The sequence below is a fragment of the Trachurus japonicus genome, chromosome 22, assembly GCF_045865225.1.
Source record: "Trachurus japonicus isolate A0001 chromosome 22, Traja_1.0".
Lineage (NCBI taxonomy): Eukaryota > Metazoa > Chordata > Actinopteri > Carangiformes > Carangidae > Trachurus > Trachurus japonicus.
In genome coordinates, this window is record NC_140928.1 from 7,768,039 (window position 1) to 7,786,894 (window position 18,856).

The following is an 18,856-nucleotide window of genomic DNA, read 5'->3' on the forward strand; positions in this document are numbered from 1 at the left end:
TACAATAACCAGACATTACAACGCTGAAGTCACAGGGAGCTGGTGAGTGTCAAGAGGCACAAGATAAGGAGGTTAATCTATGGACTCGGTGAGGTGAGGTGAACACTCTCAAGATTAAGGTGAGATTGTCGTAGCTGGCTAGAAAGGAGAGCGTGGACTAAGAGAGAAGTAGAAGAGGAAGGGGTGTCAGCCAGTTTCTGCATATCTAACTTTAAGTGGTTTGGTTAGAGGAGGATTATTGCAGGATTAACAGGATGATTGACTTCTCTTCAGCCACCACCACCACCACATGCTTGGCCCCAACTTCAGTTACTGAAATTATTATTATTTCCCACAGGTTTAGGAAGACTCAGGAGTGTGACTCCATCTCTGATCACATCAGATGCACAAGAAGAACACTTGAGAGGAATGGACAGACGTTTTATTTTGGGAAGTACGTTCACTCTGCTCTGCTGTCAGCACCGGTCGGGTGACAATGGATGAGATGGGTAGATGGGTGAGGTCGACACCTGCAGCTTAGCATCAAGACACCTGGCTCCGTCCAAATGTAAACTGTTTGTATCTTATTTAATCCAGACAAAAATCAAAGAATAGAAATAAAAAACTAGCTGTTAAAGAAGTAAGTATTCTGTGGCCTGAAGGAATTTATATTATATATTAATAATCGAGCATACAGCCACCTATAAACCAGATAATTCTCATTAATAGACTTTTCTTTTTGTACTAATAAAACAATCAAAGAACAATCTGTTACTTAGTTAAGATTAGAGGGAATTGGTAGGGGGATTTTGTCACATTTGGACGGAGCTGGGGTTGGTATTATAACCTGACAGCAGCTTACACTTTACTTTGTGATTCGGTCCCACTGAGTTTCACAGTTTTGCTGTTTTATCTCAGCTGTGAATTACATCTTCAAAGACATTATTTCATAAACTCAAAAATGTTTCCTCTTTAGTCCGGCTCAGAATATAACACGAGATTTAAATCCAACATATTGGATGTGAACTTTGTGTAACAGTACACATCTGTTTGAAGATGTAACCCACAGCTGGCGAAGCTTCATATTTACCATACAGACATGAGTGCTATTGATCTTCCTATTTAACTCTCTGAAAGAAGAAGACGAATGAGCGCATTTCCCAAAATATCAAAACATGAATGGTGCGAGTGCCGGGGGACTTAGTTGTGTCAACACATAAACTCTCGGTCAGTGACGCCCACTGACAGGATGCAGAGTGTGAGGCTGGAAGCTGCACAGAGGCTTATTCACTCAGTCACCTGCTAATCAAGCTTCTGTGATTGGCTGAGCGGTGTTTCGGTCCCACCCACACAGAGCCTCAGACGGTGCTCGCTCTCTCTCCATCGCTCTCTCCGTCCGTCTGTGGTGCTCGCTCGCCCGCCCACCCGCCTGCTACTTCAGGAAGGAGTCAAGCTTTCGCTCTATGTTGGCGAAGGAGTCGTCGCCCAAGTAGTCCATCTGGCCCGCCTCCCAGCGCTGCTTCCTCTCCTCCGAGGAGGCCTTGGGAGCAGCAGGAGGAGGAGGAGGAAGAGCGGCAGAGTGGGCCGGCTGCTCGCTCACGTCCTCATGAAGGTTTCCCTGTGTGACAGACAGAGACGGAGAGGAGAGAAGAGAAGAAAGAAAGAAAAAAAAAGAATGAATGAATCATTAGATAAAAGTGGAGCAATACTTTATAAGGACTGGTTTCCCCAGAGCTCAGCCATGCTTGGCTTTCCCTCCCTGGAATTTCCTCACAGGGGAATTTGCTCTTTTCTGCCCTCGAAACACAACATTTAGTTTAACACAGAGTCAAAGTGCAGTAACACACTTTGACAACAGATAAGAGTTGATTATGACTCTGGACTTCCTACAGTGGATGTGCACTAAAGATCTTGACTAATAGTCTGCTTTCTAGTGTTACTTTGAATGTACAAATATTTTTCATTTTTTAATTGCAGGATACACATGACACTTCAGATTAAAAAAAAAAAAAAATGAAATCAGATAAATAAGACACAATAACTGACTGCTGCCCGAACTGCTAGTGTCTTAAAATTATGTCTATAAAGTTCAAATAAATATGACTGCGTAACATCCTGGGGTTAAGTTCACCGATTTCCACCCAGTCTCTGGTTTCTTAAAGGGATAGTTCAACATAATCCCTATAGTCATAGCAGTAGGTTTGTTACCTTTAATTGTCGGTGCAAGCTATTATATTTAGAACGGCGGAGCAGAGCCGCAAGCTGGTCAGAGCTACGCTACGGAGGCTAATGGGATTTCTTGGTTTTCCTCATAAAACGCATCAAATACACAATCCAACAACTCCAAAATGCTCTCATGGACAAGTTGTGACCTGCATATTAACAGAACATTATGAGACTGAGTTGTTTTCAAGGTAAATTTATGAAAAACCGCTGATGCGCTTTCCCGTCAGGGGCAGTTTTTCGCCAAACAGTCTCTGTATTTGCCTTGAAAACAACTGTCTTTCGAACGTTCTGTTATTATTTCATAGTGTGGTGAATGTGCAGGTCACAACTTGTCCACCAGAGCGTTTTGGAGTTGTTGGATTGTACATTTGATGAGTTTGATGAGGGAGACCAAGAAATCCCATTAGCCTCCGTAGCGTAGCTCTGAGCAGCTCACGGCTCTGCTCCACCGCTCTAAAAATAGCTTGCACCAACAAATGAAGGTAACGAACCTACTGCTATGACTACAGCCAATTTGCCAAAATGTTCAACTATCCCTTTACAGTAAGTACAATGGTGTATTAGGGCCACTGTAGGTAAAACGAAACAAAACAAAAAAGAATTGTCAGGTTTAAAGTCACAAATTTACAAGAAGAATTGTGAATTTATGAGGAAAAAACAGACACTGCCAGGTGACGCTACAGCCACACCTACACCAGCTGAGTCAGTGAGGAACATGGCTGCATCAGGTAAATTTATTTACTTAAAAAAAGTCTTTTTTTTATGCAACTCTGTGATGTTGCAATGTCAGATAATATCCAGTTGGTCCCTAAGGTGGCGTCTCTAAGGAAACAGACCCAAGAGAAACTCATTGTGTAATTGCCGCCCTTGGCCACAGTGATGGTGTCGTGTCCCGTCTGTATGAACTCATCATCAGTGTGACACAATGTGGCAGAGCTTTCAGGCAAGTGTGGCAACTTCCTGCTCCCTCCGCTCGGTGCTGGCAGAAGACAGCAAAACTATTCATGGAGTCGTCGTGGCACCGCCGAGAGTGACCGACAAAACCAGCGGGGCGACAAAAACACAACAACGCTGGTGACCGAGTAGAGGAATGTGGAACCAATCGGCTTCTTGGGGCCAGATTCACAAAACCTTCTTAAGAAAAAAAATCTTCTTGAGTGTCATTTTTTTCTTAACTTCAGTCTTAAGAAGAAAAAATAGAAGAAGGACTCTCAGGCTCATCTCCCTGGCCTGCAGAACAGAATGAACTCCTTCATTCCTGCTGCCATCAAGATGCACAATGCCATTTGTTAGGCATTACATCATTTTAGGTTATGTAGTAAGCTGCTGGACGATCTGAATTTCCCTCCAGGGGATGAATAAAGTATTTTCTTTCTATTATACAAACATTTCTAGAATCTTTAGTTACTACCAGAGCGATATGGCACTGGTTACTGTTGAGTTTTAAAAACCTGTAGCCATAACAACGCATGCTTGAATCAGAACTTCAGGACTTTACTAAGGTCAAACTGTTTCTAAAAGCGATACTGAAAGGTTGAGAACCGTAAATCTGCTGAACGATGGTGAGTAAAATTAAGCAATATCACACGAGAGGGAGTGCTGTTGCACTGTATATTAGCACGGGTGTGATTCAGTCGTAGGCTGTGGAAAAAATCTGTCTGTGGAAAAAATTGCGGCTTTGAGGGATGTAAACAGCCTAAAAGAACTTAAATCCGCTCCCATTCATTGCTGCCATGGCGATGCGGGGACAGACACAACTACCCCAAAAGAGGATTCCTTCTTTTAGACCTAAAATGTTAGGAAAATACAGCCCTGAGTTGAATTTGCCCGACATTGTCCTTTAGGTCCCTGTGTTTGACTTTTTCCTTGACAGGTTTTAACAGTCTTTTTCCTTTGTTGACCCCTGCAGCCTCCAAAGAAAAAAGGCGCGGGGAAAAAGCAGAAGGCGCCGAAGCTGATAAACGGCCTCGGCCAAGTGGATATGACCAACGAGCAGGTCCAAAGATGTCACGTTTGTTTACAGTTGTTCTCATTGGCTTTGGTTCAGTTTTTTTTTCAATGAGAAAAGCATTTTCAAAACCTGAACCTGATATCGCTGAACAGTTATTTTACCGTTCACATCACAACAAACCAGAATCTCCCATTCATTTTAGCAAATTGTATTGTTTTGGTCCAAAACAGTAAAGTACAGTCTTCTAAATCTGCACAAAAACTTAATCTGTGACAAAGTGAAAATGATAACAAAATAACTTTTAAATGTGGTAGATTCGGTCAATAAAATGATACAAACACAAAGTTTTGAAACGTTCTGGACTGGATGGCTTACTCTGTTTGCAAACATGTAATAGGTTACTGTTGTGTTGAACTATGAAAAGCATTTAGTTTACATCAGGGTAAGACTGTTTTGGAAGGTCTTGAATAGTGAAATGTGTGTGAATATGATGAAGGAAAGTCTATAAAAATAAATACCAATGCTAATCTGTGTGGGCGAACAGCTGAATTACGAGTTGTGAGGATGATGTTTCCCCTGTGAGAACTGAACCAAAGCAACTGAGTAAAACTGTCAAAGCTTCTGGACGCCATCTTGGTGTGTCTGTACTGAAACGTGTCTTCATCTCAGATTGTAGAGCTCAGCTTGAGCCTCGAAGAACAGCTGCAAAGAGAGAGAGAGGAGAGAGATATTCTTCTCAGGGAGATGGACGACATCTGGGGCGCCGTTGGTAAAATCGCTGACAGGCGGCTCGAGGAGGCCGAGGCCAAACTCCAGAACCTGGAGAAGGAGCTAGAAGACGATGAGAGGCGTCATCAAGTAGAGGTCAAGGTAAGAGTAGCTAATACCACAAACTGCACTGAGAGTCCGTGACTGGATTTCCCCTCCAAGTGGGTGTCGCAAATGATCCCGTACTAGCTAAAACTTAAAATCTTAAAAGGGATACGCCAACATTTTTTTTGTGTCTTGCCTCACTCCTGAGTCCATGACCAGCAGATAGACACCATCCTTTCGACTGTGCATGCAGTAAGGGAGATAGAGCCCGTATCGCCCATAATTAGCTTAGCTCAAACGCTGGAAGTGTACAGTATGGGTAGTGTTAGCCTGCCTCCTACCCAAGCCGAAATTTCATTTTAGCTCTAAACTCATTTCACATTTCAAACATTTTTAGGCGAGAAAGTAGCCGTTTAGATCAGCAGTGTCTCGTTAATTTGTCTAAATACCAGCTGTTTACAATTTTGTTCGGTTGAATTTGACGCTACTCAAGCTAGCCGTTGTGACCAACACACTTCCGGTTACTTTCACAAAATAAAACACCCGTTGCCCTTTACATACAGAAAACCATGACGATAGAATTTGTGCTTTTACTTTGAAATAGGAAGCTAACCTACCCTCGATGTAGCTAGCTGGAACCAAAATAGACCGTCTTTGCTTGAACCCTCCGTTTTGACCGATCTCGTCCCGTTACCGGCATTTGACCGCTCAATATGCCTTACCGGAGAGTTTTGTCAGCTCTGAGATGAAGATCGGTCCATTTAGAGTTGCTGAAGAGTTTCCCTGATGACTTTACTGTAGGTGGAGGCAGGCTAACACTACCTATGCACTTCCAGCGTTTGAGCTAAGCTAATTATGGGCGATACGGGCTCTATCTCCCTTGTTACTGCACGCACAGTCGAAAGGATGGTGTCTATCTGCTTGTCATGGACTCGGGAGTGAGGCAAGACATGAAAAAAAAAATGTTGGTGTATCCCTTTAAATCTGAAAAAATTAGTATTTTTTCATTATTTATCTGAAAATGGTAAAATCTACAGACAAACGAACAAGCAGAGATGACTGATTGACTGACTGATTTTCGAGTCTTCTCCGTCCCCACTAGGTGTACAAGCAGAACATGAAGCATGTCCTGCACGAGCACCAGAACACCATGGCTGGGCTGAGAGCAGAAGGTTCAGTCTCCACCGAGGTCCTGCAGGAGGAACAAGAACAATCGCAGGCCGAGCTTCATGAGGAGACGGGCGACTTAGACAGCCTTGTCTATGAAGAGATGAAGAAGTTTGAAACGGTTCTGCAGCTTTGTTATTCACGTTGACACATTTCAAAAAGTAAGAGTCAAGTGCTTCAAATCACTCGTTGGGTTTTCATCTCAACAGAAACTTGAGGAGGAAATGACTGAATCGAGGAACAGCCTGGTGAAGAACATCTCAGGTAAGTAGAGTAGATGACTTGAGAATTCGATACTGTCTAAAACTTAACTTTAGATATAATTTTGTGTTGTTATTCGGATAGAAATGAAGTCCACGTATGAGGAAAAGTTTAAGTCTCAAGAACAAGTATTGGAGGACATGATGAGAAAGCTGGCCAAAGAAAGAGAAGACCACTGGAGGAGCCACATCGACAATCTTAAAAAGGACCACGATGCCGCTTACGCTGAGGCTAAGAGGATAATTGATCACATGAAACGTGACAAAACAGTTAAGGTAAAATACGTGGATGTGGCCTCATCGTCAGAATAAACCGAGAACTTTCAGATGCTTTGTTGGTGCTTGGGGTCCGTTCAGTTTCCTGGAGGATGTTATTTTAAATGTCTCATCTTGACGGACAATTCTTTTCACTCTTTTTTTTGTCACGTGTTGTGTTTCAATTGCTTTCAGAAATTACATGAATTGCTGGACAAACAGAATAAGAGGAACGACAAACGCCTGGTCGCACTCGAGCAGAACAACAGAGATCTGAGTGAGCGCATCGTGATCGTCGGGGATCAAGTAGCTGAAAAAGAGAGAAAAATTCAATACTGTGAAAGGAAAAGGGTGAGTTGGTGTTTCCACTGCCAGCTAGCTTGTTCATCAGCTGCTCCTCCCCTTTTAGCGTGTGTCTTAGTAACTCACATGTTGTCAATGTAACACTTTGTGACAGGACACTAGTGAAAAGCACTACATAAAAGAACTGAATGCTCTGAAGCTGCAGCACGAGGACCTGGAACAGAAATTCAGCAAGGTCAGAGTTCAAAGCCAAACTTCAGTCCCACTAAAGGCTTTATCAGCACAGTGTCATGTTGCTCTAATCTAATGGTATGAATTGGAATAAATACAGAAGTAGCAAGTAGAGAAATGGCATTTACCATTACTAAAATACAGCATTTATTCAAGCATTTAAGTATTTAATCTGTACTTGTTTCTAGCTTCAGCTGGAAAGAGACGAGCAGTGCAGGAAGAGCTGTCAGGCCAGTGAGAGGGTGCAGCATGAGGCAAATGTGCAGTTCTCGGTGCGGAAGGAGAAGCTGACGGCCCTGACCGAGAGTCTGGAGGAGATCCGAGCTCAGCTCCGCTCGGTGCTGTCGGCCTCCAACACAGACCAAACCGCCTTGGCTGGGATCACCAAAACAATTGAGGTACTGCCGTTTATGTCACTGAAGGTCCCTTCATTTTGTGCAACACCTGTGTCCCTAAAAAAGCCCATTTAAAGATTTTATTTTGTTTCTTCTCCCGTTCATGTCATTATGCCATTATGCCTTTATGCCGTGAGAACTGTACAAATACAAATATATCATCTCATATCAGCTATTTAGGTTAAAAGGCATAAATGACTTAAAGAAAAAAAATGAAGAATGAAGAATTACAATTCAACCCAAAATACACAACCTGACCAAATTTGAAATCATTTGCACAGCCAGAGTTATACAAAAATAAAGAAGCATGTGTTTTGTTTTGTTTTTAACTTGCAGGAAAATCTGAATTCTTGCAATAAATCAATCAAGAACTTGCAGGATAAAAAAGCTATGATTTCTAAGGTAAGGAGTTTATATCTGCATTTGTCTTGTCGTACCAATGATGACAGTTAAACTACTCATGTAGAGATGTTCACGTTTGTGTGAAATAATTTTGTGTCCAACAGGCTCATAAGGATCTGCTGCTGAGCTTTGAAACAAAGCAAAGTGTTTCTAGTGAAAGACTTTGAGCCTCTCAGAGCGGTGTTACCATGACAAGTTAAGACAGGACTTTGCCCTGAAGTAAGGCCTAAAAATCCGTTTTTACAATAAATTCAATACACCAAATCTTACTTCCTGTTTCTCATATTTCCCTTTGATACAAATGTTGATGTTCAGCCATATCAAGGAGTTTGGTGGAGCTGTGTGTTTCACAATTTCTAACCTCCGGCGGTGTAGAAAATTGGCATTTTGGACCAAAATTCAAATTTCTCCAAACTCGAATATATCATCTGGGGCGCCGAGGCGAGTCCAACGCAGAAGGTTTGGGTGATGATATATAACATTATCTACCACTCTATTGATTGAATTCTCGCTGGCTTTGATGTAAACAAATGCACATGGCCGGGAGGAGGGTTAGCAAAACAGAGGAAAAGCGACCGGACGTGCATAGTTCCTCTTTAAGAAAAAACGTAAGAATAAACGGTATTCTTGAAATCAAAGTTCTCAAATTTGTTCTTTACTTTTTTTCTTAACTTTAAGACAAACTTGACCTGTCCTAAAATTCCTACAGTGAATAGGTAAGCTTCTAATATCACCGGCTTTTTCAACAAATTTTAGACAAGTTTAGACGAGTAGGTCATAGTTTAAGTAAATATAATGACACAGCTTCAGCCTCTTCGGCCCACCCTCTTGTCTTATTTTCTGCTGTTATTCCCATGTTATTAATTTTCCATCCACCATAACCTCAAGCTCCTGCCTTGAAAAGTTTCTGCATCTCTTTTTGTCCTTCTCCATGGTTAGTGAGTGACTGACGGTTAAAGGGATAGTTCACCCTAGAATGATATTTCGCTCATTATCTACTCACCCTCATGTTGACTAAGGGCTGGAAGAAGTTTCAGAGTCCTCCGTCCCTTCTCTGAGTTACAGGGGGTCTTGGCGTAGCAGTGCATGTCCATATAACGGTTGCAAAGGGACACCAGAGCTCTTCGTAAAAAAACACACACAAAAAAACATCCAAATACCTCCATGATGCTCGTATGTAATGTCTTGTCTTGTGCTGAAGTCCCAAATTGCGTAATTGTCCCGAAAAAAATTAAATAAGTCTATATTTTAAGCTTGTTTGTAGCGGAAGCTTCTCGAAGCTCCTCTTCCTGGTCCGTCCAAATCTCGCGTGATTCGCAGTAACCGCACTGACGCCGGCGCAAATCACGCGAGATTTGGACGGACCAGGAAGAGGAGCTTCGAGAAGCTTCCGCTACAAACAAGCTTAAAATATAGACTTATTTAATTTTTTTCGGGACAATTACGCAATTTGGGGCTTCAGCACAAGACGGACATTACATACGAGCATCATGGAGGTATTTGGATGTTTTTTTGTGTGTGTTTTTTTACGAAGAGCTCTGGTGTCCCTTTGCAACCGTTATATGGACATGCACTGCTACGCCAAGACCCCCTGTAACTCAGAGAAGGGACGGAGGACTCTGAAACTTCTTCCAGCCCTTAGTCAACATGAGGGTGAGTAGATAATGAGCGAAATATCATTCTAGGGTGAACTATCCCTTTAAGATGCAAACTATGTTGTTTGTTGGCGCGTGCAATGCAATGCAGTGACGTATTTTAAGAAGTTCTTAAGTAGGAAAAATAAGAAATTCGTAAGAAATGACTGTTCTTAAGAAAATATTGAGGAATTTCACTTAAGAACTATTTTAAGAACTTCTTAATTTTAGATCTAAAGACATTTTTTTAAGATCTTTCCTAAGAACATATTGGTGAATCCAGCTTCTTATCTTTCTCTGCAGCTTTCAATAATGTGAGTCACAGCTTTCACAGGCCGGTGAGTGATTCCACCACACCATGACGGGTTTCCACACACTTTTGCTGAGTGTTCAGATGTTTCCACACACTCAGGACTCAACCATTATGCAACATGTTACAACAGATAATCACACACACACTTGCAGCCATTCTCATTTACTTTTCCACACCTAAAACCAAACACACACACAGTTGACGTACGTTGTCGCTGGACTCCACGAAGCCGCTGTGGAAGGGCATGTCGCCGTAGGCCAGCTGCAGCAAAGGCACCACAGATTTGGCGTACACCTGCCACCACATGAGCAGGTAGTCCGGGTGCAGGAGGGGGTCGGACGCCGGGGAGTGACCTTTGACCTCGCCCCTCTGAGCGTCGTAGGAGTAGTTCCACGGCTTCGACTTGCCCAGGAAGTGAACCACCTTCGCTTCGTGGCCGTACCTGTGGCGACAAGAGGAAGAGGAAGCAGCTGAGACAGGATGACAGGTGTCGACACGTTCACCACGCACCTGTAGACGTTACGAATCAGTCATCAAGAAGACCGACGCGACATTAACCTCAAAACTATTTGCTGCAGGAAATATCACTCACTGAAGAACGGAGCTGATCAGCTGTGACATTAAAACAGGAGGCGTCACTGTGAACTATTAGTTTTCTCCTATAGGATCTATACGGATCGTTCTGGCATCTCTGATCACAGCTGCTCACTTTAAGGATTTGTTTTTAGACCTGGATGATACTCTGGTTTCATTTAGTCAAAATTAATGTATAAAGTCAGACTAGACTCAAAGTGAACAAATGCATTGTGGGATTTATACGTATAAATGACTCTCTCAATTCTTTCAAATACATGTGAGCTCCTCTGTTTTAGAGAAGGATTTGTCAGTGTGTTCTGGTGCCTGCATTACATTTATATCAGCAGGTTCTTGTAATTCAACACTCACTAACACACACACACACATACACACACACAGAGAGACACACAAATACATAACATTTGACCTGAGCATGGACGAGCTTCAACAAACAAACACACTGAAGTCAAGTTGTACAGGGAAAGCTACACAATCAATAGGTCATCAGAGGTCAATCAAACATGGACAAATAATAACACCCTGGATGCACCGTGTGTGTGTGTGTGTGTGTGTGTGTGTGTGTGTGTGTGTGTGTGTGTACTCACTGTTTGAAAGCTGGCAGGTAGGAGTAGATGGCGATACTGCTGAGGTTGTAGACAAAGGGAAGGTGTTTAGAAATATCGGCCGTCGCCCAGGTGTTAAAGAAACTATTGAGAACCCCTTGATCTCCACCTGCAAACACACACACACACACACAGAGACAGACACATGGGAGTCACATGATCATTTCTGGTCAAAGCAAAAAAACAAAACAAAAGGCTGCTCTGGAGTTGTGGTTTGGCTCGTTGAAGTACACAAACATTTGTTTTATATAACCACTCTGTTCACTGGCTGCTAAAACCCAGCTGGACTCACTACACTACAAACATACCGACACCGACACACACACACACACACACACACACACACTGGACGTCCCCTCGGACTGCGTCCTTTCTAACGTGTAAAAATAGAAGGTGGAGAGCAGCGCTGACAGTGTTGTGAGAGGATGCTGCACAGAGAGAGAGAGAGAGCTTATGAATGATGGATGTTTCATGAACACACTCGCTGACAGATGTCAGACACAGCGACAACAAGGTCAGACCTCAGGGTTATTAATCTGGATATTAATCTGTATATTAATTTCATTATTCAGCTACTCCGTTCATTTTTCTTTTGTCTGAGCCTCAGTGGAGAAATTTGATCTTGTATTCTGTCTAAGTTCACACCATCCAATCGCAGCCGGTTCATTTACTCTGTAAACTGTTTATTGAAGTTAACTCTCTGAGTGGCTTCAGAGAGCCAAGATGAACTTCATCTTTTCTAGTCTTCACATTAAAATGTCAACCATCACAGTCAAATATTTTTACATCAACACAGCTGTAGCTCCAGAATAATACTGGATGGAGCCCACTCAAGTTTTCACTCAAAATATTAAGAATAATTTCCGAGGTTCAGCCCAACAGCTCCATTAAAATTGATATATCTCAACATTTACTTTGAGATTTTAGAAATGTGATTATTTGAGGATTAATTCTAATGAGTTTGGTAATCCCATGACTTCTTTCATCTGGTGCCACAATCAGGTCAATTTGTGTGACTTGAGTGGCTGCTGTTTGCAAATGAAAAACCGGTTGCACATAAGTGGCTTGAATTTGTTTTTTCATGCTTATAACAACTGATCAGATGCTGATGAGCAGTATCCCAAACTTCATGGCTTCAATAAACTACCTGCCAACACCTTTGTTTGAGGTTAAGCACCACGAACATGTCAGTCAACACTCCGTATATTAAATAACTGCAGCTGGTCCGCTTTCAGACATCAGCATCTGTGTCATTTTCTCTACATTGTGTTCTCGTCTCACCGTCAAAGCTGCCGTTTTCACCACAGAACGTGAGCAACTTCTCGTGCGTCTCGTTAGACGGCCTGAAGACGAAAACCCCGGAGTTGAAACAGTCGGGCCAACCGGGATCCGGCGCCGCAGACAGCTCCTCCCTCTCAAAGAGCTCATCTATATTTGACAGCACCTGAACACATTCAAGTAAAAGTTGAGTTTGTGAGCTTTTATTTAGTAATATTCCTGATTTTTTTTTCTGTATCTGTGCTAGACATTTCTTTGCTGTTGTCTGCTGCTGCAACCCTGTAAATTTGCACTTTGTGGGACAAATGAAGGATTATCTTATCTTATCTTATCTTAAAAGTGTGGGAAGGTATATGGATTTCTAGTGTTTCAACTCTCACCTACTTTGCAGCTAAAATATTATGGATAGAGGATTTTATGTCTAAAATCTATAATAGGTACTGCTCAGTTGTTCATGACAATGAACTTTAAATGCACATTTTTCTCAGAAATCAACAGCATCAATAAAAATAATATTTAATAGGTTGATTTTTTTTCTTCATTTTTTTGTCTGTTTTCTTTGTCATCAGGTTTTGTTTTTCTCACCAGTGTGTCTGCGTCCATGAACACACACTTGCTGTACTGTGTGAGAGTCCAGCAGTGCAGCTTGGTGAACGTCACTCCCAGGTCCGGTCGCTTCATCAGCGCCAGGTGAGCCGTGTCTCCCGAGTCCAAGACGTCCACCACACACACCTCGTCGAAAATGGAGCCCAGTGCCTCCCTGCAGAACGCACCAAACACAACTCATGTTAACATGCATGTACTGTAGTGTTAAGTTTTTGTCAGTCAGAAGCGACAGGGGAAGAGAAAAGAAATACGGTATATCATTTTTCATCAGTGTCCCTGATGTGAAGTTACCTGCACGGTTCTGTAACATGAGTTCCTATGAGTGCAACCAGCTTCTTGGTTGTGTTGTGGTTTCGTAACGACTGGCCGAGAACCATCGCTCCCTTGGCGTAGCTGTCGTTTGTGGCCAACGTCACATAAGCTTGGTCTGTACAGACAAAAAAACCAGACACATTGATTGCACAAACCTGTTATATCTGCATTTCTGAGGTTTTTGGAGGCTCGCAGGCCTCACAAACAGCAAAACAACGAGGTTGCATCAGAACCACTGGGTGACACACTAAACTCTTTGTAGCCAAGGCTTTGAAACTTTGATGCTGCTTGATCATCGTAATCATATTATGAAGATCTCCTGGAATTTCCCCTTAACTCTACTGCACACTGCTTTTTTTGTCAGAGCTTCTTCCTGCACTACGATGCTGTGAGGTAATGGATGACTTATTATTCATGCTGGTGATTAAGATAAACAAATCAATACTAGTTATGTAAATGTTAATGCTAACTATGCTATTCAGTGTCACACATGGCTCTTGCAGCCTTTTTGAACATTTATATTTGCACTTTGAATTTGACAGTAACCTACATTAAGAATCAATGCCCATTTTTCCATTTTTACAAACAAGCATCAGTCAAAACCCTAACCCCTCACGTCCACTGTCCCAGCTCATTTGCTTTTTGTGTTAAGTTCAGTGTCTGATCTGATGAATCCCTTGTGCAAAAGTTAACAACAGCAAGGGGGAAACAAACTGTGTTGCTGCTTGAGTGAAAATGGGCCCAGAGCCAGCAGATTGCATTCACCAAGCTGAACGTATGTGTCGTTGCCGGGGGGGATTTCTGGGGAAACCTGATCCATCTGGAAATGTTGTAGTGGTGGCTACGGTCTTATTCAACAAACTATAAATCGACTATCAAAAGGGGTGTGAGGCCGGTGTCGCCTACACAGGAAGCATGTGTCGAGTTCCCACATAGTTATCTCGCTACATGAAGCCTTGTGACATATGGACGGACCTTTGGGTTTGTCATGATACAGAGTTGTCAGCACAGATATTGATAAGGAAACCAGTTTGAAAAAGATGTAAAAAATCACAAAAAAGTATATAGTAAAAGAAATGTGGAGTGAGTGCACTGATTTTAAAATGAAAACTGAGTAAAAAATTGACTAATCTGTGCTTGGAAATTACACATTTATGTATATACACTATCATCAAAAAAGAGATAACAAAACTACATTAAAACTTAAGTAGGCTATTGTTTCATATGTAATCAGACATTAATAGGATGATTGATATGGTTACTTCAGTAAATAACATCTTACAGTGTTTCTATTTATTATAGATAGTAAGACACTATAAAGGTGTCATGCTGTGAGCTTCTCATAGCATGAGAAAAAGAACAGTTGAAGGCCACACGCTGCGGCTCACGTCCACACATTCATGCAACAGCGTTGAGTTCATCAAAGAGGCCGCATTAACCCAGGAAGTTGATAATGTCGTCTCTAAAAATAAAAGTGGCTACACCTGCCACAGGGGGAAAAAATAACCACCACAGTTCAAAATGATTCACAAATTGACTGTGTTTTTAGATATTGGGAGAATGTTAAAAAAAAAATTTAAAAAAAAATGTCATGGTGATATCAATATTGTGCCTTGAACAGGCTACAGCCTTGGGAAATACTGGTGATGTAATGATCTTAGTGGTTCTTCCACTTCTTCCTCTGCATTGCCTATGTGTCTTACAATTGCAGTATTTAGCAGTCACTTTCATCATCAATTATTATTGATTATTATTAACACTGCTGATATATATTCCTCAATATACCATTTGGCCTCACAATAGGAAAAAAACACACACACACCAAAACATCCCATAATAATCCTAACATGTAACTGTAAAGACAGCTGTTGCATTTTCCCCACAAAGTCCTCTGAAACTTGTTTTTTTTAGTTAGAAACATTTTTGAAAATGCACATTTTCATGGTCCATCCTAAATAATTGCCCTGGCATTTTCAACCCTAATTAAGCCTCATAAAATTTTTTATAAAATATTACACATTTTACATTTTTTACTTTAATATTAAAGCGCTAAATATGTTCATTTAGCCTATAAAATACTTTTAAAAGATATTGTGGTTCCCGGAACTAGCTGCATTCAGAGCGGTTTTACTTTGAAAGTTTAGAACCGGATGTGCTCTTTCCGATGGTCGCGCGCTTCACTGTGGTCCAAACGGCTGCATCAAACCGTGAACTCAAACATCACAACCGTTAAAAAAAACAAAACGACCAGAGTAAAAAACGGTGCAAACGGTTCAGCAGCTACAGCCTCCTCCTCTCTGTCCGCGTCTCGGCACCGCTTCGCTTTTACAACTCGTCGTTTAGTAATAATTTCGCGATATTGAACAGTGAGATAGGAGGATGGGGACAGACAGTTCGCGCAGGTCCGGTCCGGTGGCCCGTGTTCCGGTTGCCGGTTGCGGCTGTCAGCGGTCCGGAGCTCCGGCGTTTCTTACCCGACATGACGGCGCGCTGAGCAGAGTCCACCCGGGGGTCGGGGGTCGTGATGGGGAAGGTACAGGGTTTGCACTGCGAAGGGCAGAGGCGCAGCAGCTGGGAGCAATCCAACACAGGAATTAAGCCCCACATTTTCCGGGTCATGTGACCAGTGACAGCTGACACGCCCCCCTTACGTTTCTTTCTCTCTTTTTCCTCTCTCTCTCATTTTCCTCTCTCTCTATTCAGTGTCTAACTTTATTTGTAAAGAGGGAAACAACAAAACATCAGACCTTTGTAGAAATGATGGTAAACTACTGATAAACTCTTTCACTTTCACCCCACACCAGAGCAGCAAGTTGTCATGCATTTAAGTAAGTATACATCAAAACTAAAGTAAAAGCTGAAGTAGCAAACTTGTGCAGAGAGGCCAATGCAGTAGGCTAACATGCATTGTTGTTTTGTTGGGTTATAATCAAAGGTGCATCAGTGTGAATAGCTAATTTAATCTGTAAGAATCAATGCAACACTAGCACCAGATTCATTCTGCAGCATCTCAGCATCATGGAGTCTAACATTTTTGTTTTTACTCGGAGCACAGTGTCCCCTAAATTTTACTGTAAATTGACAAGGCAAATATTCACAATTCCTTTTCTATTATGATTCTCACACACATTGCCTGCCACCTGCAATGACAAATTCCAGATTCGTTGAGTCGCCATAGCCCCTTCCACATTTCGCCAGTGTTAAAAAAAAACAAAATTTTTACTGGTTGCACATGCGCAAGTAGATGAAATATTTTGTCTAAAATTTTATTGGCAGAATGCCACCATTTAGGGGCAGTCTGCAGCCCTGACATGGATTATACGAAGACACTGAGACAACATAAATCCACACAGAAGCTGTGGCTAGTTCTCCATGATGTCTGGAACAACCTCCCTGTCATACAGGATACAAGGTAAAGAAAGTTTCCGTTTCCACACAGTCAACCAAGTTTACAATAAAACACACACACAATCTATGCTCATTTGTTTGCATGAACACAGATTGATTTCTTTTGTTTTTTTTAAAGGCCAACATGTCTAGCAGCAGCAGCAGGGTGACCGTCACCGTCTTTATGGGTCAAGTTTTCTAACAATAACAGGAAGGTGCTAGTGCCCTGTAGCAGCTGAGCAGTTCACAGAGAAGTCAGACGTCTGCCTGGAGCAGCACTGCCTCTGAGTGGCCGTGTCTTCATATTACAGCTGAATTAAAAAAGCATCGAGAAGCAGAATATGCAGGTGGGTGAATATGGGCGAAACCAGGTCAATCTCACCTCCAACCGCTCTATGCAGTTACCATTATTATCATATTAAGCATATTAAGCATTATTTTTTGCAAGATTCATGTCAAGTCAACTTTATTTCAAGAGAACAAGGTGCTATAAGCTCTAATATGCATTGAATTTGAGTGTTAATATTTCTAATATCAAGGATACCTTTGTGCTATAGAGCAAATACCTGTATTTACTATGTAGGATCTTTGTCTGCATGTATTATTGTGCACATACTCTATGTGGTCTATTTACATTTCCTGTGCATGTGCTCTTTGACACAGGAGGCTTAGCTATATGAAACTCCCACCAGCAGCTGATCTCAGCTCAGCGTCTGCAAACTTAAAAGAAAAAAACATGGTGGTTACATGGACGACTGGAGGTGGAGCATCTGAGGAGGAGAGAGTAACCGGAGAGCACCTCGCAGTCACAGAGTGAAACTGGGACGATCAGGTATCTGGGAAAGAAAAGAGCTGAGAGAGGAGATGGAAAGATGGAGGCACTGGGCTGCATGGAGGCAAAACATAGACAATGTAGGACTTTTTAGCATCTTAAAATGTCTTCAGTAAATTTGTCTGACTGAAACGGGAGACATTTTGCACAGTCTTGTGTCTTTATTTACTCCGATTATGGGATTGTGTGTGTCTTTATGGGCAGTGGTTGAGCTTAAAAAAGAGACTTGACTTGAGAAACTTGGAGCAAATTGGAGCAGAAAGGGGTTAATAATAAAGGAGGGAAGTATATAGCAGAAGAAAGGGCCCCGAGCAAGCTGATTTTGTTCTCTGGACTGGCCTCTAACAGGACTCTAAGCCCTTCAGCCTGCCTGCAACTGGATGTAAGTGCCTTACTTTTCTTCTTTCCTTACATTACAGTTTTACAGTGCTGTTCTCAAAAAACCTAGAGGTTTCTGAGCAGGTCAAACAACTCTGATTTAAGAAAGACTATTGTGCCTTTTGAAGAAAAGAAAAGGAAAGAGAGGCAACAAAAGAAGAGTAAATTTACAGCTGTGTCGTGCTGCAGCGTTGTTGTGAAGTGCAGCAGTTTAACCTCAGTGATGCAGTTGGCTCCGTGCCTCAGGTTACAGGCCAGTGTATTGTGTAGCAGTGAGGCAGGGAAACACAGGCCTCATGTTTTAAACATGTTTGATAGAGAAACACACTGGGAGCAGCAGCAGCAGCATGGGCTATTACAAAACAAGAGACAAGAGACATTTCTTCAGCCCAAATGAAATACTATTTTCATTGATGGCAGAGTAGGTTTGTTATGTTTTATGTTGTTATGCTTATTAATTAATGTAATATCTATAATTGAAATGTTGCCTTTAATCTGATGACTATGGTTGACTTTAAAGGTAACTAACTCAGTGTTGGTAAAGTTTCATTATGCCCATTTTTGACTGTTTGTTTACAAGTTTTTATGCTTTTGCATGGTTTAGTGCTTTAGCTAGCAGGTAGAGTATGAGTTTCAAACCATCTGATAAAACAGAGACCATGACACGGTCAAGCTTATCTCAGCATTAGCACTAGAAACTGAGGGAATATGCTCTGTACTAAGGTGATGAAATCCCCTGTCCCCAGTCTTTATGCTAGGATAAACTGACCAGCTGCCAACCAACTGCAGATATCATGGTATTTATTAGTCTTTTGATCTGACTCGGTAATAAAAAAAGGGAATGAATATATAAACCACCAGCTATCACTTTAGATCCTGCATTGATAAGGTTGAGTCTTTAAATAGTATCTGTCTATATGACCCACACACACATT

General features: G+C 41.9%; 2 protein-coding genes across 3 annotated transcripts; one reads left to right on the forward strand and one right to left on the reverse strand.

The window, feature by feature from the left end:
- Positions 1-493: 493 nt before the first annotated feature.
- Positions 494-15,966, reverse strand: gyg1a (glycogenin 1a). The gene is made up of 7 exons (XM_085766727.1): positions 15,799-15,966; positions 13,304-13,439; positions 12,992-13,166; positions 12,410-12,572; positions 11,111-11,237; positions 10,137-10,371; positions 494-1,597 (listed from the first exon to the last, which is right to left on the reverse strand). Exons 1-7 carry the CDS (start codon positions 15,941-15,943, stop codon positions 1,412-1,414), a joined length of 1,167 nt encoding a protein of 388 aa, XP_085622853.1. The 5' UTR covers positions 15,944-15,966; the 3' UTR covers positions 494-1,411.
- Positions 3,651-8,251, forward strand: LOC146963396 (dynein regulatory complex subunit 4-like). 2 transcript variants are annotated; one of them, XM_085766725.1, is made up of 11 exons: positions 3,651-3,767; positions 4,115-4,201; positions 4,826-5,026; positions 6,072-6,257; positions 6,346-6,400; positions 6,482-6,672; positions 6,847-7,002; positions 7,109-7,189; positions 7,374-7,583; positions 7,917-7,982; positions 8,087-8,251. In XM_085766725.1, the coding sequence occupies exons 1-11, from the start codon at positions 3,765-3,767 to the stop codon at positions 8,147-8,149; spliced, it is 1,299 nt and encodes a 432-aa protein (XP_085622851.1). In that variant the 5' UTR covers positions 3,651-3,764; the 3' UTR covers positions 8,150-8,251. The 2 variants fall into 2 exon arrangements, with proteins under 2 accessions (XP_085622851.1, XP_085622852.1); XM_085766726.1 differs by lacking the exon at positions 7,917-7,982.
- Positions 15,967-18,856: the final 2,890 nt, after the last annotated feature.